A 22,363-nucleotide genomic window follows, 5' to 3' on the forward strand; every position below is an offset into this window, starting at 1 on the left:
CCCAGTTGCCCTAGCCTCTCGTGCCTAGGGATGCTCTTTTTGGGGGAAGGACAAACGCTATGCACCTACATTACAAACTTAACTCCAGGGAAGAAATCCACTATTATGATTTTACCAGCTTCTACCCTTTTGTAAAGAAAACCAAAGAATACCCTCTCGAACACTCCGATATAGTTTATGACAAATTTGGACCCCTTGCAAATTATTTTGGAATTGCAAAAGTTAAAGTGTACCCCACACAAGGCTTCTTTTTCCCATTGTTACCTGTCAGAGTGGGTGGCAAGCTTATGTTCCCGCTATGCCGAACCTGTGCGGAAACCGAGCAGCGGGAGATGTGCATCCATACTGACGAGGAGAGGGCCATCCTGGGGACTTGGTGCACGGTGGAATTGAACGCGGCCATAGCGAAGGGGTACGCGGTGGCAAAAATATATGAAATCTGGCTTTTTAATGAAAAATCTGATGTACTCTGAAAAGACTTCATCAAATGACACCTCCACCAGAAACGAGAGGCTTCAGGGTACCCCAGCTGGTGCACAGACGAAGAAAAACAAAATAAGTACATGAACGATTTCTACCAGAAAGAAGGCGTGCGTTTGTGCCAACACGAGATCAGGTTTAACCCCGCTAAATGCCAAATCGCTAAACTCTTTCTAAATTCCCTCACGAGTGAGATCCCGCCAGATCAACACATCACCGAGTTTGTGTCGGCAGGCCCGAAAACATACGGGTATAAGCTGTCGGGAGGAAAAGCCTGTATGAAAGTCAAAGGTATTACCCTGAACTTGGCAAACTGTCAATAGATCAACTTTGACAGTTTGAAAGATCTAGTCCTGGACTATTGCACGGGCCTGCGAGAAAACACCTCAAAAAAGAGAGAGGTGCAGCAGCCCTCTATCATAAGGAACAAAAATCAGTGGTAAATAGAGACCAAAACCCTTAAGAAAACACAGAAAGTCATTTACAACAAGAGGGTCCTAGGAGAAGGATTTAGAACCCTGCCCTATGGATTTTAAAATGGATACGAGGTGGAAACACCCCTTTTCTGCAATTCTCGCGGGGCCTAGCAACTGTGGGAAAAGTTACTTTATAAAAAATGTGTTGGATAATGCCAAACAAAACATTGTCTGTTATGCCTGAGAATATTGGATAACCTGGCTATAAAAAGCATTGCAAGATACACATGTCTGGGCTTGTTGAAACACATTTTGAGCAAGGCTAGGCATGCCCAAGAATTTAAATGTATTTTTTACAAAATTCATCACCATCCGGTCGTTTTACAATACAATTTTAAAATCCGGTCAAAAGATAAACACTTGCTCCAATGATGTAAGAAAAACACTCGGTGATAGTCGCAGGCGACAGAGCGGGGGTCTTGTAATTGTCTATTGTGAAACACAATGCCTGTGGCATTTTTGTTTAAAAATTTCATAATGCTTTTAGGGAACAACATGCTCTTCGGGGGGTGCCCGTATGAGTCTAAAAGCTCTCCACGTTACGCTCTGCCAGACACAAGGCAAGCCAGTGTTCACCAGGTTGGTTGTGTGGATGTGCAATACAAACCTAGGGGTCTCTGAGACAGCTTGTCACCAGGGAGCCAAATCACAAGGGAACACATCTAAGAAATTCTTTTTTGTGTAAGGCACCTTGATAAGACACACGAGAGCTGCACGGTGTCCATGTTCACATATAGTCAAGCAGAACGTCTCTCCTCTGATTTCTCTCTATGATGTTGTCAAAAACCCCATGCACGATCAGATTGACGGTGAGGGTTAAAGCCTTCCCAAAACGTATTTCTGCTCTCAGGTTCCCGGTTTTAATCAGGGAATAGCCATCGGCGCATTCCTGGTCGGGAGACAGGTCAAAGGCAAACAAGATGTAACCCTGTGGAAACTTCTCACGGTCGATTAACAGAGAACAATCTGTCATGTGTTTACCAGCGTCAGTACCAGATTCATGTATTCTCTCACGCAGCATCCTGCCTCCAAGTCTGGTTGCAGAGGCTTGGTTGGTATCTGTTCACCATCCACATACAAGGCCACAAAACCAATATCATAATGTTTAAAATGAAAGGGATTTTTCGTGTAACTTCCACTCAAGGCATAGGACAAACCCTAGGACAAGCATTTTGGGTAACTGTCCCAAAAAACAGGTTCTCCTGGTTATTGACCCTGCTGCCCACGGGGATGCTGAACACTTTTATTCCCACACGGTCCACGGGATATTTAGCATTTGTGGTAAGCAGGGACTCCGCGTGCCCCAGACGAACGCTCAGGGCCATCCGTAATTTCTTCACAAAAGCGATGGTGATACAATGCGCAATTTAAAGCCTTCGGCTGCACTGCCCATTAAACAGAAAGCGTCTTAACTGCGCGTCCGTTTAATTTTCACATCCACTCCGTTCAACAAATGAGACGTATCTGTTCTGATCTGTCTTTATTTCAATGGTAATGGTATCGATGTGGTGTTTTCTGACAGGAACGTGATGAGGTTTATCGTAGGTGATGGTGACAAACTCATTGTTCCTTCCTCAAACAGGGACACAGCATAACAGGGGAACAGAAAAGTCCCTCACAAACTGGTGTTCTACAATAACTGTGTGCAGATACAAGGACTTAACCCCCCCTGTGATGTCTACCCAGAAGGGGAATTTTTGGACGCTGCGCTTGGGGCCCAAACCTAGAATGTTAGCTAGCTCCCTGCTGGTAGAAAACATAAAAGTAAAATCAGCGGATTTAAGGCTAACTTTTCTACCCACAGGGTCATAGTTCATGACCACCTCAGGCGGTGGGGGAGGACGAGCCACGGTACTGTTCATATGATCCAATCATTCGGGTATGGACGAGTAATAACCTCGTCGTAGGATAAAACTCTATGCCATATCTTCAAAGGTGATTTCAAAAGGGGTGTTCTCGCGGATAGTGTTCCAGCTGTGTGGGTGTTGTATTTCCACTCACCCCACCTTCCAGGCACCCGGGAGACCCAAGGGCTTAATTAGCTGTATTGTAAAGTTCGAGCTGGTGTTTTGAGGAAAAACTGCAGAGCTGGCATTGCTGGGCAAAGTCATGTAACACCTGCCATCGCTCATTTTTCTCTCCCTCAGTTTTTGCAGGAGGAATCTTTTTGTTTGTTTGTGTCTAAACGTCAGAATTGAGAAGCTTCCACCCAGCTGGTAAACTTATCGTCCCCGTCCCCCCGGCAAACCATTTCACCAGTAGCTGCTTTTTTCTCCCTTTTCCTTTCTCCGCTAGAACTTTTTCGATCCGGCAAATCCTGTCTCCTTTGGGGTTTACTTTTTGTAAATCTTCAGGGTAAAAAGATCCAGTAACTGTCTCACCCTCGTAATCTTTTAATCGGTATACAGGTCTCTGGCTCCTGGTTAAGGCTTCATCCACTATAAATATCTCATTGGTAAACGTCTGTTCACAACCTTTTTCAAAAGCTCCTTTGGTTTTAGAGAGAGTCTCACGTGGTCGCCTTTTCTAAAAGGGGCAACAACCGGTTTTATTTTAAAACCATCTCTATCAACCAGTTTCCATATCTTCAGAGAATTGGAAGGGTTAACATCAGCGGGTCTGGTACGTAGAGTTCTGTAAAAGCTCTGGTTGTAACTCTTCATAAAGTCAGGTAACAGGTCAAGGTGGCGAAAGGCGTTATGGGCTGTAAAATATCGCCACATCCTCCGCATCTTTTTCAAGTTCTATTAAATCGCTCCACAACCCCTGCTTTGACTTCATTATCAGTAACAAAAAGCGTTAACGCTGTGCCGTCTCAACAATCTGCTAAAAGGTCTGTTTCAAAATTCTTTCCACCGATTAGTTTGTCATTTTTGAGGCACGCGACCTTGGCTAAAAATAGCTTTAAAGGCCTTGGATACCTCACCACTCATCTTGTCTTTTAGGCCTAAGACCCAGGCATATTTGGATAGAACGTCTATCACTGTTAAGATGTACTTAAAACCGCTGTTGTGTTTGGAGAACCAGTGCATACGGACCAAATCTGCCTGCCATTGCGCGTCCACATCTGAAAGAACGGTCTTGGTTGTTTTAAAATGTATTCGAGCTGGTTTGTGTAAAGTGTAAGCATCCTGGTGTGAAAGCCAAGCTCCTACCTGTCTTCTATTTAAAGTTTTATGATGCTTTTTGGCCACTTGAAAAAGAAGATTGACCCCGTCAAAGCCCCCAACTTTCCTGGGGGTTTAACAGATTTTCTTTAACAGAGCCGTCTGTGGAGACATGACTCTTCCTGGGACCGTCTTTTACGAACACAAGTATGGAGGGGGACACGTTCATTCTGACACATTTAAATAAGTTTTATTAATCGCCTGGTTTAACACAATCTTTTACAGCCGCCTGAAACAAAGGACGCCATGACCCCTACCATGAGGGAGTCTGAGCTGGTTCATTCTTCCATTTTTGTCCTTTTCTGGATTTTCCTCTTGAGATCTGGGTCTCAGACAGGAGCAAAAACAGCTGATGCGCGATGGATTTACTCCCACAGGGCTACCGATGTGCAACTTCTCAAAGGCCTCTAGAAAGGCATCGTCGAGCTGTTGAGAGATTTTCAGACAAAAAACAGTGTAAGCACCCCACTGCCTGTTTTTAGATTTATGCAATGCCAGGTCGATTCCCAACCCCATTACACCCCCATGATTGACAGTCGCTTCTTAATCATTCATTTACCTGAGCGCCATCTTTCCCGTTCACCTTGTGACTCCCCCAAGCCACAATCGCCTTCCAACTTTAGGGCATGGACAATGAGAGGCTGTCACACTCACTGGGGTGCCTCACAAAGGTTTGGATTTTGGGGTCAGGTTCCGACGTAGCCATCAACGATTGAGTCAAAGGGCCCTCCTCAGAACTATCACTGCTGTAGCGCTTTCTCCACACAACTCCAAAGGTCCTCGGAGCTAAAACAAAATCTGAAGGTCTCATGGGGGTGGTAAAGGAGTCCATGTTTCCTCTCAGCCTTTCCACAATTTCTAAAACATGTCTTCTTGGTAAGAGATGGCTTCCTCTGCCCAGCGCTGGGACTTATGGGGTGATGGTACTGCACTCTGATTGGCAGAGGGCGTTGGGAGGAGCTCTTAGAGGGGTCACATGACCCTCTTCTGGATGGTTCACCCAATCCGAGAACCTGCCCCATTTTGGTCAAATCTCTTCTCGGGGCGGTCCTCTGCAGCCCAAACCCATCGCGATTGGTAGAAGGTGGTGGGAGGAGTTCTTAGAGGGGTCACACGAAGCACTTCCAGATGGGTCACCCCACCCCGGAACTCCCCCCAGTTGGTCAAATCTCCTCTCGGGGTAGTCCCCAGTGGCTGAAACCCCTCCTGATTGGTAGAGGGCGGTGGGAGGAATTCTTAGAGGGGTCACACAAACCACTTCCAGACAGATCACCCCACCCCGGAACTCCCCATGATTGGTCAAACCTCCTCTCGGGGTGGTTTCCCGTGGCTGAAACCCCTCCTGATTGGTAGAGGGTGGTGGGAGGAATTCTTCGAGGGGTCACACAAACCACTTCCAGACAGATCACCCCACCCCGGAACTCCCCATGATTGGTCAAACCTCCTCTCGGGGTGGTTTCCAGTGGCTGAAACCCCTCCTGATTGGTAGAGGGTGCTGGGGGGAATTCTTAGAGGGGTCACACGAACCACTTCCAGACAGGTCATCCTGCCCCGGAACTCCCCCTGATTGGTCAAATCTTCTCTTGGGGCGTTCCTATCAGGGCGAAACCCATCTCGATTGGTAGAGGACAATGGGAGGAGTTCTTAGAGGGGTCATATGACACACCTTGCTTCCGGTCATTTGTCCGCCTTGACCCTGGAAGTAATACCTCATGTCTTGGGACTTCCAGTGACCGGTGGGCAAGGCTTACGAGGGCCAACGGTGGGGTTAACGTTTGATTGACGGGAGGGCCCTTATACTACTGGAGCGCCTTCTTCTGTTTGTCTCCGTTCCACTTCAGTCCCCAAGCACTCGGCCAGGACAGATGTCACTTATGACCTCCGTTGCCACCAGCTGGACTGAGGGACTTGGGTCTTTCTTGAGGACCTGGAGAGCTGAAATGACACAGGACAACATGTTAGTATACAGACTGTCAAATCACAGCTAAGCGTGATCACAGAATCTTGAAGTACCAGAGCAGAATGATCACATGGTAAAATGTGAAACTAGGCTCAGTCCTTCTATTGGGGTGGAAAATACATGAGAGATGAATATGCCTCACTTTTCATATTGTCACCTGTGCCAGAAATAGCTGGAGACTTATTACCTCTGAATACCACGCTACAGAAGCTCTCCAATACAAAGAAAGCTTTAGCTTCCTCCATTGGCTCCCTTCCATGCTCCCAACAAGCGGGGAGACCCTGACTCGACCAGAAAGTCATCCACTCTGCTGTAAATGGAAGAAGGTCCATTGTTTCAATAGCTTCCACTTTTAAGTTTATTTTCCATCTCTATTCAGGAGCCACTGTCTGAGCTCCAATAACCCTGGAATTGAACAGAGGCCAGGTCCAAGCTGCTTTGTGCAGGATGCAGGGCACCTACTGGAAGAAAAATTGCTGGTGGGAAATTTGGGGTAGCAGAAAGTGGCTACAATTTCTCCTCACCTGGGGAGTCCACAGAGAGCCAATAAAGCCCAAAGAATGGATAGCACTGGCTGCGGAGGGGGCCTTGCCAGGACAACCAGGAGATGCACGGACTCACATCACACCCTCTGCAGCTTCCTCCTTCAGGGGAAATTAAAGCTGACTTTCTACTGGGCAAGAGTGAATTTGTCCTTTGACGTGTGGCTGATGCACTTTGCACCAGTGCTATCGGTTACAGCTGCTTGTCAGCTAAATTCCTTTAGAACTCACGGATGAGCAGAGCTTCAGCTGTATTTATTACTTACACATCAGCAGATGTTCCAGGTCCAGCCATTTCATACGCTGCCTGTCTGTGTGTTCCAGGATGATGCCTAAATACACAATGGAAAACAAACAACAACAATAAAACCCTCCCTTGTTGAGTGCAAAGTGATATTAGCAGCCCCTAGACAGGTCTTTGGCCTCTCCTACTGTGGGCCTAAGGGTGAGCTGTGGGCAAGAGGATGCTAGTGCAGTTTAGAGTCCACACTGAAGAGAATGAGAAAGACTTTTTTTTTTTAAGAATGTTTACACAAAACCCATTTGCTTTAAAGAGTCTGTGTTCCTCTTGCCACTGCTGTCAGTTATTGGAGACATACTAAGCTAGTGTCTTGGTCTAGTGGTCTGAGCAAAGGACTGGGGCCAGGAATAAGTGAGTTCTAAGCAGGGATCCCACAAGGTGACTGATAGGTGAGACTTAGGGCACAACGCCTGCCTGTCTCACCTGGGTATGCTTGGGAGAAGAGGGCACAGGGCCAAAGCGGAGGAACCTTTTGCCTCCTTGACAAGGTGGTGTGGCCAGGAACCTGAAACAGCAGGCGCTGAGGGCAGGTGGGCTGCATGCCTCCCAATGATGAAGTAGTAGTGAAGAGCACTGAGCAACACTGTGGGTGGGTCTGCACTTTGAGCGAGGGAGATCCCTCCCAGTTCAATGGGACAGGCCCACTCTAGCTCGGACAGCGCTCGCATGCTAAAATTAGAATGTAGCTAAAGCAGCACGAGCAGTGGGAGGAGCTAGCCACCTTGAGAATCGACTTTGGGGTTTGGATGGGATCATACTTGGGGTGCTTAAACTTCCTGCTGCTCCTGCCATCGCAGCTACTCTCTATTTTTAGCACTCAGGGCTAGTGCGGGTATGTCTCATCAAGCTGGGAATTAGACCCCCAGCTCCAAGTGTAAACATGCCCTACGAGACAGTGTCCCAGCCTTTACTACTAAATGACTGCACCATGCTTTCCCTGCAACAATCCCAAAGCACTTTATAGCAAGTCATGATTTCCTCCGACCACCACACTGGAGAGGTAGGGATATTAACATCCCCATTCATGTATGGGAAGCTGAGGCACAGAGAGATTAATGGCAGCTCAGTGCTGCACAGTGGGATTTTCTTCTCTCTCCCTCAATGGGAATACCAAAAGGGACACTGGGCATCATCTCTCACCAGCTAACTTGGCTGCAACTGCCCGCATCTCTTCCCAGCTGCTACAGAAGTACGTGATGGTGCTTTTGTACAAGTTCTCCAGCAGCTCGGCATTCTCTTTGGCCTAGAGGAAATCAGGGACACATGAGCTCTCTCTGGCTAGAAGTGCCCTTTGACTGCCAGCACATGCTTTTACGAGCCACAGGTAAATCAGAGAAAGAACAGGTGACTGGGTGGACGTGGGAAAAATGGGGATCTGTGGCAGATTTACATTTTCCATCACCCTCAGTCATATATCCCACTCTGACCGTTATTTCCATTACCCATCACACATCTCTACACCACCACACGCCACTCCAGTCAAGAATCTCAGACACTTCAACAGCTCACTCACAAGGTGTCTGCAAATGTCCACCTGGAGCTCCTCAGGCTTCAGCTCAGCTGTGCTATCAAGGTGTTCATTCACTGCAGTTTGGAGCCTCTTCAGTCCCAAAAACGGGACACAGAGGTGAAACGTAGCTCTGCATTCCTGAAAAAAAGAAAGCGTGTCACACCATTTAATTGTTCCCTACTGAGTGCTATGGTCATTCAAAGGGAACTCATCTGCTTGCCTGCTCATCTATTCCAGGATAAAAAGGGATGCATCTGGATGTAATTGGCAGAAAACATGCAGGAATGACTAACAGAGGGGAGAGCTTCCACTGCAACCTGGAGGTAGCATCAATGTCTTTTTGGAACAGATCTACCTATGAAAGCTGCTTCACCAGGTCTCTCTTCTGTTCTGGGGAGGCAGGGGCCTGGGGTGCAGAGACAGACAGGAATAGAGAGCTGTCGGGCTCAGACCCATGACCTATCCTGGATTCTGGTGAGGCAGCCATGGAGCAACCTGGCGGGAACTGACTCAGCAGGAGGGCAATAAACTGAGGGGAGAATTTGGGCCTCCACAGGAGGCAGGAATAGCAGATCTCCCCTGGCATTGGGAGGAAGATTCCTTTGGCTTAGTAAATAAGTCACTCTCGGTCTTACCACTGAAACCCTGGGGTTCGGGTCTTGCAGGTGCAGCAGAAGTGTGACCCAGCTCTGTCTAACCTGCTCGGCGAAATAGCCCTTCCATTTTCTTTTGGTCACGCGGGCCAGGATGCCAAATAGGACAAAGGACAATAAACGAAGAGCATCGTCCTCCTACAGCCAAGAAAGCCCCACAAGTTAGTAACTAAGGGACAATCACATCACGTACCTCGCACAGCCATCTCTTCTACGCTAAAGTTGAGGGATTCCAACTACAGCTAGTCGGAAACACTTTCATGCACGAATTTTTGATTTGAATTTGCTGATTCATCAAACTATTTTAGCGACAGTTCCATTTTGATGAAATTCCTCCAGAAGCCAGGCAGGGGTCCTTAGAAACCTGCCTGCTGTCTTGACAGTGCACCCATTCAGCTCCTTGGAAGCCGATCTAGCAGGCTGACTGGGATCGTGGGCTTCCAAACCCACAGCGTCTGGGACCCTGGCTCTCAAATTTGCAACTCCCTGGCACTTCTAGCTCCCACAGTTTCCTGGGTTCCCAGCACCTGGGTTCCCAGCACCGAGAGCAGACTGCCCGGACCCAAGGCTTTCAATAGAGCTCGGTTGAGAATAGTAATTCCGTTTCACAAAGAGTTTTGAAGTTTGGGGAGAGGGAGTCCCACAAATAGGTACAAAACCAAAATTTGAAATCTCAAAATTCTCTGCAAAAACGGAATCATTCCAACCCTCTCACATAAAAATGGTATAGAGCAGGCCCAACACTCTCTATTGTACCTTGGAACCCCCTTTTCATGGTTATCTAGCTATCTATTCTAGTATTCAGACTTTCTTTGAGGTTCTCAGTGGCAAGAAAGAAGAACAGAAGGGGGAGACTGTGGGAGCAGGGATGTCATCCCCATCCTCCTAATGTTCTCCTCCTCCGTAAAACACCTCTCTTCCCTGGGGCCGAAACATCTCTTCACTCTGACATGAGCAATGCCCAGGGAGTAAATGGAGTCTAATCAAGATCGCTTGAACTGGGGCTGGAGAGTTCTGGTCACATACGTTGTCAAAGTAGGTCCGGATCTGTTGGGTGAGGTCTCTGAAGGAAGAACCTATGTCCTCTTTCAGCTCCTTCAGGACTTTGGCCACTGCTTTCATGCTCTCGCCAATGACTTCAGAACTGAAAGGGTCACTTAAGGCCCTGATCAGTATGACCATAAGAAACTTCTTGTGCTTTTTCACCTGGACAAAAATATGACATTAAAGAACACTGATCACTGATCACACTTCTAATACGTTTTCTTTAGCAGTTATGAAGCTGTGGGAATTTCATCTCCCCCTCCCACCCCCGGAGACCTATAGCTATATTTCAGACCAGGTTCGAGCTACAATGAGCCAAACTTGGTGCCATAATACACCTGTGTCATCCTATCATTAGATTCCTAGTTACTTAGATTCCAAGGCCAAAAGGAACCCTTGTGATTATCCGGCCTGACCTCCTGCATAACACTGAACTTCCCCAAAATAGTCTCTGTTGGAACTAGAGTGTATCTTTTAGAAAAACGTTCAATCTTGATTTTAAAATTGCTAGTGACAGAGAATCCACTCCAACCCTTGGTAAATTGTTCCAATGGTTAATTAAAATTACCATTAAAAATCAATGCCTTATTACCAGTCTGAATTAGTCTAGTTTCATTTTCCCCCATTGAATCTTCTTATACCTTTGTTTGCTAATGGGAAGAACCCATTCTCAAAATGTGTTCCCCATGTGAGTAGTTCTAGACTGTCCTCAAGTCACTCCTTAACCTTCTCTTTGTAAGGCTAAATAGATTGAGCTCCTTGAGTCTATCACTAGAGGTATCTTTTCCAATCCTTTGAGAATTCTTGTGACTCTTCTCTGAATCCTCTCTAATTTATCAGCATCCTTCTTGAATTGTGGAGACCTGATCTGGACACAGCATTCCAGCAGTGCTCACATGAGCGTCATATTCAGAGGGAAAAGAACTTCTTTACTCTTATTCAAGATTCCTCTCTTTATGCCTCTAAGGATCATTTCAGCCCTTTTGGCCACAACTTCGCATTGGGACACCTTATGTTCAACTGATTCTCTGCCATGACTCAAGTGGTTTTCAGCATCATTGCTTCTTGGGATAGAGTCTCTCATCCTGTAAGTAAGGCCTGCATTTTTTATTCCTAGATGGAGACATTTACACATGGTCATATTAAAGTGCACAGATTGTTTGCTTATGCCCAGCTTAGCAAAGGATCTAGCTTGCCCTGTATTGACTGCAAAGAGGTTACTCGGGTATGTGAGAGAGCAGAATTTGGCCTAGTGCATTGTGTGCAGCCTCTGTAAACTCCGAAGAACTATTTCCCTTGGTTTCTCTCGTTATGCTGCATTCTAGTCAGTATTCTCTCTTACCTTCTCAGGTGCCCCATAGACTAAATTTCCCAGGCCTCTTACAGCCATCTGCCGGACAATGCTGTTCCTATCATGTGACCTTTCTTCCAAGATGCGTAAGACTGGCTTAAGGAACTTCTTCTCCCTGAGCATGGGATCACTCATTAGCTGAAAGAAAATCAACCTGTCCATTAGCCCCAATAGGATCAGTAAGATTGGGAATAGAATTTGAGCAGACATGTCATACGCTAAAAACAACAAGGAGTCCTCCTACAGCCCCAGTCTTGAGGATACAGACAAATATGGCTACCCCTCTGATACTTGCCACATAATCCACTGTAACTTTAGCATTCCACACAAATGAGAAAGGTCTACAAAACATGGAGCTTTCCTTTTGGGCACTAGAATAGGGATCCACTCACCTCTTGAGAGCCTCTTAGTGGCTGGGTATGGTATCACAGTCCTTTTCTCACCCCTGGTGCACCCTGCCAGCCGTCTTCAGTGAGCCTTCTGTGGCTCAGGCCTCTGGCTGAGTCCCAAAGTCCAAAGGAACCCCTTCTGGGGTAGTCCAGAACAGTCCCATTGCCCTCACTTGGGTCTCCAGCACCAACTCTGGGTCCTTTACATTCTGCCCTTTGTTCAAGCTCTCCATTAGCATTGTCCCCTCCATGGGGCTTATGCCACTGTTGGTGGTAGGGGAACCTGGGCCTGCCCCTAACTCTGGGTTCCAAACCATGGATCCTATAAACAGGAGCTAGGCACTGCTTGATTTCAGTTCATTGTCGCTTCTTCCTACCGGCCACTTTTAGCTTCACCCTCACCTCAGGGTTAAAGTTCTTCGGGACTCTCTTCCTGAAAACCCAGCTTAAGTAAAGGCTGCCAGAATCAAACTCTGGCTGTCCCCTGAATTTCTGTGGCCAGAGAGCAGCGCCCTTTCTTGCCCCTCCAGTTCCTGCCAGGAACTGACCTGCTAAGGCCCTTCAGCTCCTTTTAGCCGAGCCTCATGGGCTCGGATTGGCTGCTTTCATGAAGCCTCTCTAGGCAGACCCAGACTGGGGGCTCTTTTCCTGGGGCAGGGTGTAGTAGGACCACGGGGCCTCTTGCAAGGAGCCTCAAAGCTCAGGTACAGCCCATCACAGGCACAGAGAGGTTGTTTTTCTTAGAAGCGGATGAGCCCCGAAGATAGTTGCTTAGCATAAGTGGGAAATATGATGCAGATGTTGGAGGAAGGCTGTGGAAAGGGAGGATGCTGCGGCAGGTATCACACTAGCCTAGGACTTAGGAGACCCAGGTTCCATTTCCTGCTCCCTCAAAGACTTCCTGTGTGACCTTGGGCAAGTCACTTAGCCCTTCTGTGCATCAGTTCCCTGCCTGTAAAATAGGAAACATAGTCCTTCCCTACCTCGCAGGAGTGTGGTGGGGATACAGACATTAAAGAGTTTGGAGGTACTCAGATACTAGAGTAATGAGAACCTAAGATAGACATTAATGTAGTTGTAGGTTGCTTGGTTGGTAGTATTAGGACACTAGGTTCATTCAGAAGATCTGCTGAGCGAAACCAAAATCAGGAGCTGTTGGTTAGGATCAGCACTAGGACTTGGCAGAAGAGGTCCAGTCATCCAAACTCTGTCCGTATCTCTCTCAGCCAGCACCTGTGGTTGTGTAGCTAGTATAGGCAATGACGGCAATAAAAACCACAGAGAGAGAAGGACTCAGAAAGGTATCGTGAAGTTCCTGGTGAGGTTTCCATATAAAGGAAGACCTATTCTACTGTCTAAAATGACAATTACTCCTATGAACAGAACTGTACAACTCCCGAAAGAAAGGCAGACAACAGTCTAATGGTGAAACTACTCTTCAGAGCCCTGTGTCTTACCTGGACAAGGAAAGCTGTGCTGGTGACTCGGTGGTTTTCTGTGGGGGAATTCACCCAGGGGAGGAGGCTCTGTATGATCTCAGGTGTTATGAGTCCAGATCTTAGCAGAAGACTGGAAGACAAAAGAAACCGCTCATGGGCTAGATTGCACACTTAAAAAAAACTCAGCTGCTCTGAGCATACAGCTCTGATATCTAGGAGTGGGAGCTGTGTGTTTCCACCCAGGACACCCCACCCCCCCACCCCCCCACAAAGCTATAAACGGGAGGTTCCCTCTCAGCCACTCTATTGGCTACTGATTCCCAAGGATAAAATGATGCCTCCTAGATCTCTTACCTCACCAGCAGACACACTCCCTCATGGTGAGTCTTGGGGTTTTCCAGAAGAATCCAAGTTCTCTGCTTCCTGAGCGCTCTCACCAGTCTCTCATTCCCACCCTTGAAAAGCACAGACTCGAATGCTTTGATAGAAAGCCTGGGGAAAGAGAGGCACAGAACTGCAGCAATCAGGAGGAAGGTGCAGCTTGAACAGAGAGTCAGGAAGCCCCGGCTACTTCTCAGGTCTGCTGTTCAATCGGCAGTTCATCCATTGGCAATGTCCTGGACACCAGTGTCCCTGGAAGGACTTGATGCTGGGAGGTAAGTTTCAGTCTCATACATCTCATAGGACTAGTTTTGCTAGGGACAAAATTTTGCAGTCCTTTTTCTCTTTCTGCAAGGACTATGGGCACTAGCAGAGTAAAGTGACATGGAAAAGGTACATGATCAGGACCCAGAAACAGGGGGCATCGAGTGTGGTGATCACTAATGGACATTCTGGGGTCATATCTCCAGATATGAGGTGACAGAGTGCTGAGGGTTTGCACTTGAGTCAGCACTCTGGTCACTATTCCTACTAATTCCGTTCCTCACAGAAGGCCTAATTGGAGAGAGGTGTACCTGATTACAAGGTCAGATTGGGGCTAGTGAGTCAAGGAACCAATCATTCCATTAACAGGGAAACTGTGTAAAAGGACATGGGCAGGAGCCCTGAGGGGAACAGACAGAGAAAGAAACTTGGGTGACCAGATGTCCTGATATTTGGGGCTTTATCTTATACAGGTGCCTATTCCCTCCCCCCCCACCCCACAGCCCTACCCCCGTCCTGATTTTTCACACTTGCTGTCTGGTCACCCTAAGAGAAACAGAAAGACAAAAAGCTAGGAGAGCCTGACAAAGTGAGGTCTCTGAGTGGAAACACCTTACCCCCCACCCGACTTTTGGAGAAGAGTTTAGAAAGTTGAGATACAATATAAAGGTGCTATGTATTGGTAGGGAGATTAAATAGACTATATGTTGGTGCTTAGAAGGAAAAGAGTCTCAACACGGTCTGTGTTTGTGGAAGATGTGGGGGTGCAACACCCCTCTCTGTCACAGCGGGGGGCTCATCAGGGATTTCCCTGTTATCTATGCAAATGGAGAGCCTGTTGGAGAAGCCGGTGTAGAGGTTTGGCAGTCTGGTGATGGAGGGAACACTGAAACAAGTGATGAAGCAGCAAAGAGAAGTGTGGAACAGGGGTTCTCAACCTTTCTGTTTCTGAGCCTCCCCCCACCCTCAACATGCTAGAAATACTCCATGGCCCAGTTCCAGGCCTCTGCCCTGCCAGGCATCAGAGTTTGGGGCTCCTGGCTCCAGATTTTAACCCCACAGGGTGCAGGGGCTCGGGGCTTTAGTGCAGGTGCTGGGCCTCAGGGCTCCAGCCCGGCTGGGCTCAAAGCTTCAGCTTTCTGCCCTGAGCCTCAGCTAGTCTAAAGCCAACCTTGCTTGGCAGACACGCTAAAACCGGCCCGGTTGAGAACTGCTGGTGTAGAACAGTGGTCTCCAAACGTTTTGGCTCACGCACCCCCAGGGTGACCTGCCGCAGATGCGCCACCGATGGAAGACCTGCCGCAGGCGGGCCGCCAAAGGGAGCACCAGCCTTGGACGTGCAGAGCTGCCGCCGAAGGAAAAAAACGGCAGAGTGCTGTCCGGCAGTGCTACTAATGCCACGCTCCCCCCGGGATCATCCCGCGCACCCCAGTTTGGAGACCACTGGTGTAGAAGACCCGACAGACCTTCCAACAATCCCAGCAGGCAGAAAAACAGCCTTTCCTTGCCTGGTAGGTTTAACAGCAAAAGAGCCGTCAGGAATTTATACGGGAGCAAGCCCAGGTCTGGCAACAACTCCTCCAAAGTTTGGTGAGTCCTGTGACAGGAAATGGAAACCAGGAACAGGAGATCAGACTGTAAAATGGGACCTGCAAACAACCCTGATGTGTTTTTGGTTACTCTTCAAGGAGCAGCAGTGAGACCTCCTAGGGACAGAACAATGTGGGCCCTTCAACTGACACCCTATTTAACCGGGGAAGCACATACAGGGCTTTTAGTGATGAGCAGGCAAGAGATTATGACATGATTAAGGCAGCCATGCTGGACGAGGTGGGGCCTGTCCACAGAAAAGTACTGCCAGAAATGTAGAGTTGAAAGATGGATTGAGGGATTATGCCTCTGTGCATTTGGACAGGAATTAAAAGATTGGGCCACTCATTGGTAAGGCCAGATACTCAGACTGTGGGGGAGATCATGGACTGCATGATTCTGGAAGTTTCTTCAGAGTCTCCCTGAGCATATCCGAGGATGGGTTCTGTGGCGCCAGCCAATTCATCTGGACCCCACAGTTAAAGTGAGAGGAATTTACAGAGGCAGACATTCCCAGAGTGAGTCAGTGGTTTAAGGGTCTAGATCTGAGAAGGACCAGAGTGCCTACAGCTGGGAAGGGCAGCAAGAAGAAGAGGGAGGAGCCTCAAGGAACTGTAGTGGGAGCTTGGCCTACAGTGTGCTTCCGACATGGACGTGAAGGACATCTAAAAAGAGACTGTCCTAAAATGGACTGTGGGTTTGCCCAGTTTTGTGCTTGGGACAAGACTCCCAGGCAGGAAAGAAAAAAGAAAGTACCTACCGTATCGGTCTGGGTAGGGAGGAGCCACCAAAGGGACTAATGGACACAGCTTCATCCTGTTTGCTAATCAGGCAGGAGTTAGTGAAACCCCACTGGATACTTCCCAGAGGTAGGATCAAAACTGAATACCAGGTCCATGGGGACAAGAAATTCTGCCCAGTGTCCATGGGGACGATAAATTCTGCCCAATTTTAAGGACCCTGAATATTAAGGGGAAGTTTAGGCAGAAACATGTAGCGGTAGTGGATGGATTGCCCCACTGCCTTCTACTGGGCATGGACTGGAATCCCTTTCTAACAGGGACACCAAGGCAGGTATGGAGGCCCAGGAGGGTGGAAATAAAACCTGAAGGGCCAGGTAAAGAGGAAATATATGTAAAGGGGCTGGAGAAACCTAGACACGAAAGTATAGACAAGAGGGAGGAGAAAGAAAACAAAGGTCAAGCGTAAAGGTGCCTTAAGATCATCCGTTGGGGTCAAACAGTCATCAGAGCCCTTACCACCAGGATCTCAGGAGCAGGCATCCCTAGAACACTTTGGAGGGACTCGGAGCAGTCTGTGTCCATGGAAGAGGCCGGGGCACAGCCTACCACCCCGTCACATATATGTACCTAAAATGGGCCTGCACATGGGCCAACAGCATGAGCAGAATATATACTCGTGTCTGCAGCGCCAGCAATCACATAGCTAGGTACCCATCCATCTGAACAAATTCAAGTTTTGTGGACAAAACTGAGGCACCCATCTTGAAAACCTGACCCACTGTGGCCATTACCTAAGATCAGCCTTACTGGGCCAGTCCAATGGTCCATCTAGTCCAGTACACTCTCTTCCAACAGTGGTCAATGCCAGCTTCTTCAGCAGGAATGAACAGAACAGGGCAATCATGAAATGATCCAATCCCTGTTGTCCAGTCTCAGTTTCTGGCGGTCAGAGGCCTAGGGACACCCAGAGCTTGGGGTTGCATCCCTGACCATCTTGCCGAATAGCCATTGATGGACCTGTTCTCCATGAACTTATCTAATTCTTTTTTTTAAAAAAGCCCAGTTATACTTTTGGCCTTCACAACATCCCTTGGCAATGAGTTCCACAGGTTGACCGTGTGTTGTGTGAAGTAGTACTTCCTTATGTTTATTTGATACCTGCTGCCCATCCGTGAACAGAGCTGAGATCCTGGTTTCCTAGGAAAATTCAGAGACATTATAAAACCATGAAGTCTGTAATTTGAGCACCTTGTTGGCATGGAATAAAGAAACACAACAAGAAGAGAAACTAATCATGTTGTGAGATTGGTGGGAAATGTACATTAATGTGCTACCAGAGCTGAAGTCAACTGAGGACTCAGGAATCTTAGTGTTAACTGGCGAGGGGCACAGAGTGGGTGCCGAGGGACCTGGTACGTACATTCTAGTTCACTACAAGATTGCCCCATGAGTCTCAAATAAAAGCCCATGTCACCAATATCATTGTGAAACGCATGTACAGATGCTGTGTAAAGAGTCATGGATATGCATTGAAAATTACATTCTTAGGATCTGTGTCTCGGGACTAGTCACCAGGAAAGGTGACAAAATGGTTTTCTTTCAGGCAAGAAATGTTTATCCATCTGTTTGTTTACATGTGAACCCTACATGCTTAATGTACATTCAGTTGAGAAGAACTGTGAGAACTTTAAAGAAAGAAAAGTAGCAGGAAGTAGACAGGGGGTGGGGACCCAATTTTGGGGTACACATCAAAGGTTTGCTCTAGTCTATTTGGGGGACATCTTTCACTTAGGAAGTAGATGGACCGCGAGTTTGCTTCATGAAAGAGGGGTCGCGCTCAGGCTTGGTTGAGAACTTTGGGTGAGAAACATCTTTAGACAGGAGGTTAACCTGTTGGCTAAGTTTAGTTTCTAGGAGCAAGTTATGATTTCATTTGAAATGTAACCATTTTTTGCTTGCATTCTTACTGACGGTCACTGGAATCTCTGTTCTTTGATAATCTCCCTTCTTGTTTTCACTAGAAATATATCTAAGTGCTGTGTGTTTTGCAGTATAGAGTCTAAGTATCGAGTACAGAGTCTAAAGTAGAAGTAATAAACGGGTGTGTACTGTTCCATTGGGAACAGCAGGCCTGACAATTCTGTGGGAGTTCAGTGGATAAAGGGCTGGACACCATACGGAATGGTCAGAGAACTCGGGAGTGGGTGTGTGCCTGTCATTAACCTGTACAAAGAGACTGAGGTCTGAGGAGGCCTGGGTGGCAGGGTTTGTTTTGCCAGAGCCTGGTCGTTTCAGGGAACTGACCCACAGCAGGCACAGACAAGACTTCCTCACTCGAAGGGCACGTGGTGGTAAGGTGCCTCGTAACCCTGGGAACTCCTCGGGAGCGTCACACAACTCTCCTGGAATTCTCTTGGTTTCTCTCCCTTCCTTCTAATTACCGGCAAGGGTTGCCCTCAGTAAGTTGTAGCCCTTTTCGGATTTCTCTCGGGCTGCTTCTCGTTGGCAAAGGCAGCTTTTGTCCGAGGGTTTGGCTGACCTGCTGCAGGAGAAGAGGAAACAACTCTGGGAGCAGTTCCCGCACAGCTTTGCTCGACTGCAGGGCTGACACCACCTCAAAGATGGCACATGTTGCCTGAAAGGAGAGCATGGTAAAAAAGGAGATCTCTTCCCAACACCATCACACCCTCTCTCCCCGTCTGATATCTGCTGTACGAAATTCTCCCTTCTGCCAGTAACTTGAATGACAGCGAGCAACTTGCTTAACTCGTGGCTCACTTTCCCACATCTGTACAAATGTGTATGACCTCCCAAGGCATGCTGTGAGTCCAAAGGAAGATTTGCAAAGAAACCTGCTCCAAAGACTTTCTAATGGCCAGATAGCATTAAGTAAATCAGTAACGTATCTAAAACTGCCGTATTTGTTCCACAGGCAGCAGAGCTGGACTCAGGGAAACAGTCCATCAGAGGAGAAGTGCCCACACAGCAATATTATACCACACTTCCAGCTTTCCATCAGCAGGATTATCTCAGGGCACAGGAAAGCCTGAAAGACGTGTCTGCCATCTAACTTACTAAGAGAGGTTCAGCAGCTGCCAAATGCCTGTCCATTTCGGTCTCTGAGGTGATGCTGCCTTCTGTTCTTGTTGGAGTCTTTATCTTCTCTATTAGGGCTCGTAGGACTTGAGTGGCAAGCAAGGGGTCTCCCCCCAGAGATCTCCACTGCTCAGCGGTGTCACTGCAGTTTAACAGAAGTTACAGGTGAGCCCTGGACACTTTTGTGGCTCACCCTGAATGTGTCATATTTCAGCAAAGACCAAATGTTCTCCTTGCCTATGATGAGAGAGTTAGGAGTCCTGTCCTCCTTTAATGCTCCTCGTGTTTAAATATTGAGTTTCCAGTTACAGAACTAAGTTAAGTGACTTAGTCCTCCTGCAGCCTAACCATTAATACTAGACTTCAGAAGGACAGGACACAGAGCACCAACCTCACTTCCTGTTTTCTCCACTTCCCAGTCAATATGGAATCATGAGCATGTGGCTCCCAAAGATCTAGGGTTTGGAAGGCAAGTGGATGAAAGAAAAGCCAGATTCCTACTAGATGGACATACAACTATGAGAACGAATGTTCTTGGCCATCCTAGGTCCCCTTCACAAATGGCATCCCTACCCTTTGTTTGCCAGAAGCTGGGACTGGGCAACAGGGGATGGATCACTTGACAATGACCTGTTGTGTTCATTTCCTCTGGGGCATGTGGCACTGGTCACGGTCGCAAGACAGACTACTGGGCTAGATGGCCTTTTGGTCTGACCCAGTATGGCTGTTCTTATGGTCTTAGATTCCAGCACTGATAACTGATACCTTAGTTAGGGATCTTGAAATGAAATGATGGATCTGCTTCCAGTCCACTTTTAAGTACCAAGGATGGCAACTCTGCTCAAGCAGCCACACCCTCACTGATACCAAGCAGAGGTCTGATGATAATATTGGCCCTAGTCTTTGCAATCAGCCAGGGATTTGCACCTGAAGCTGTCATGCTACCAGGAAACCAACAGCCACTGCTCATTTCCAGAGTGAGCTCAATTCAGGCGTCAAGAGAGGTAGATGTTTCCAACAATACACTCCAGACATACCAGTAAAGATAGATCTTTAGGATGTCAAAGCAGCTATCCACGAATGGAAACAGAGTGACACTTAATTTCTCTCCGCACCCCACCTTAACATGTTCTTGGACCTTCCTGCAGAAAGAGCCAGGCTATTAACCCTTAGGAATGATCCCAAACTGTTTGCGGCTTAAATGAAGCCCTACATCTCCTAGTAAAGCTGTGGGATCCATGTTTTACCAAGATGAATGCAATAGGTAGCGGTATATACCTGTCCATCGGCAGACGTTTGCTGAGGAGGCTGGAGATCACTGCCTCTTGGTGATGGTGAGCTAGAATGGACACTGCCTCCACCAGGAACTGCCTCAAGCTGCCCTCCTGGATAGTAGGCATGTGGTGATATAGTATAGCCAGGATATCTGGCACCTGGAAGGAACAAAACCAGAAAGAAATGTCCCTTTTTCTTTCTCTCCATTCACTCTACAGAATCAAAACCTTTATTTAGCCATTTGCTGCTTTTTTAGAAATGCCTCACTTCAAGAAACAAATGTTCAAATACGTCTGCGTAACTTGAACCCACACAAAGTGCCCACACACGGCTGTAAAAATTAACACTGACACACACATAGACATACCAGGTAATTTAATGTGGTGGTGCCCAGCTATGCATTACGTAAACCAATTCACATGCACAAAAGGCAGCTTTGCTTGTCCGATTTTACAGGTGTGATTTAAGCAGCCAAATCTGACCATTTGCCTCGAAGAATGCAGAGCTCATCAACAACCACAAGCACAAAATATGCAAGTGCTTTAAAGACAGTGTGTAAATGCCTGGGACTCTGAACAGGTGACTACCTCTCATATTCCTTCCTAGCCCTTCACATCTTCAAAACACTGTGCAAACATGGCAGTTCTGCTGCGAGGGTTCCCTGTCCTGAGGCCTTTCACCAGCCTTGTTAGAAGATTTGTGGAGTGCTCCTTTCATCTAGCCCTGATGTACTGGGCTCCAGAATAAGGCATATAAATAGTGGATCCCAAAGACACTAGAGTTTTCTCCCTCCTTCCTTCTCTTCTTAAAGGGTAGGTCTACACAGCAAAAACACCCCACAGCAGTGAGTGTCAGAGCTCAGGTCAACCTGGGCCTGTGGGGCTTGCACGATGGGGCTAAAAGTGGAGCTGTTCCTGCTCGGGCTGGAGGCCAGGCTCAGAAACCTGGCAAGAGGCTGGCAATAGCCCAGTGCTCTTTTTAATCCATGTAGCCCTTAGCCATAGGCCTCCTAAGACCTGGAGGCCTCCAAGTGCCAGTCATTCTGTCTTCTTGTCTTTTCCCCAGAGTCTGTTTTCTCAAGCCTTTCTTGGCTGAATACTGTGGCAACAAGCTAGACCAATAAAGAACCAACCATCTTCCTTTTCCCTTGGATTATCTCGGTCTACTGCTATTGATTCTGCCATTGCCTATCTTAGGGTAGGAACAGAGATGGAATCGACTCTATGTCCGAGGGGGAGAAACAGCAAGATTTTTCTTCCTTACACATGAGGGCAAAGATCAAAAAGCCTAGAGTTTAGGTAGAAAAGCTCTCCAGTTCCCAGTTTTACCTTGTCCAGCATGGCATCTCCACACTCCTTCAGGATGATCTTCATCCATAGTCCAGCTGCCGTGGCACAGGTGGGGCTAGCAGACAGCAGACCGCCCAATGTGGCCGCAATAAAGTCTGTGGCCTGTTCGGAGGGAAAGTACTCACTAACGACGTGGGAACAAATCAAAAACAGGAGAGACCGCAATGATGTTTGGCTCCAGCACTTTTACAAATGGAAAAAAAGATATACCTGCATCAGCAAATGGTGAATTAGCCTCCTGTCTAGCTCGCCATTTGGGATTACAATTCTCTCTCTAGTCTACAGACTACATTTTTGTCTTCTACACTAATGATATCAGGTTAGAGGCAAAGACTCTGTTGCATAGTTAGCAC

The 22,363-nt window shown here is 47.6% G+C and overlaps 1 protein-coding gene and 1 long non-coding RNA gene across 2 annotated transcripts; both read right to left on the bottom strand.

Moving 5' to 3' along the window:
* Positions 1-6,023: 6,023 nt before the first annotated feature.
* LOC142070247 (uncharacterized) lies at positions 6,024-8,639 on the bottom strand. Its single transcript, XR_012666222.1, has 4 exons — positions 8,440-8,639; positions 8,067-8,169; positions 6,892-6,957; positions 6,024-6,058 (listed from the first exon to the last, which is right to left on the bottom strand). It is a non-coding gene; the product is annotated as an uncharacterized LOC142070247 (long non-coding RNA).
* Positions 8,640-13,662: 5,023 nt separating this feature from the next.
* Positions 13,663-20,786, bottom strand: LOC142070217 (maestro heat-like repeat-containing protein family member 2B). The gene is made up of 4 exons (XM_075123764.1): positions 20,665-20,786; positions 19,366-19,528; positions 18,732-18,925; positions 13,663-13,804 (listed from the first exon to the last, which is right to left on the bottom strand). The coding sequence occupies exons 1-4, from the start codon at positions 20,784-20,786 to the stop codon at positions 13,663-13,665; spliced, it is 621 nt and encodes a 206-aa protein (XP_074979865.1).
* Between the last annotated feature and the right edge of the window lie 1,577 nt (positions 20,787-22,363).

This window comes from Caretta caretta, chromosome 28, assembly GCF_965140235.1.
Source record: "Caretta caretta isolate rCarCar2 chromosome 28, rCarCar1.hap1, whole genome shotgun sequence".
In the NCBI taxonomy this organism is placed as follows: domain Eukaryota; kingdom Metazoa; phylum Chordata; order Testudines; family Cheloniidae; genus Caretta; species Caretta caretta.

What these genes read in the sequence shown, in the direction of transcription:
- LOC142070217 (XM_075123764.1), bottom strand. Translation starts at nt 20,786, where the DNA reads ATGCCTACTATCCAGGAGGGCAGCTTGAGGCAGTTCCTGGTGGAGGCA. An exon ending in CAGCTGCTGAACCTCTCTTA is followed by an intron (nt 18,926 to 19,365) that starts GTAAGTTAGATG and finishes CTCTCCTTTCAG; the next exon opens with GCAACATGTGCCATCTTTGA. An exon ending in ACTGAGGGCAACCCTTGCCG is followed by an intron (nt 13,805 to 18,731) that starts GTAATTAGAAGG and finishes CTCTTTCCCCAG; the next exon opens with GCTTTCTATCAAAGCATTCG.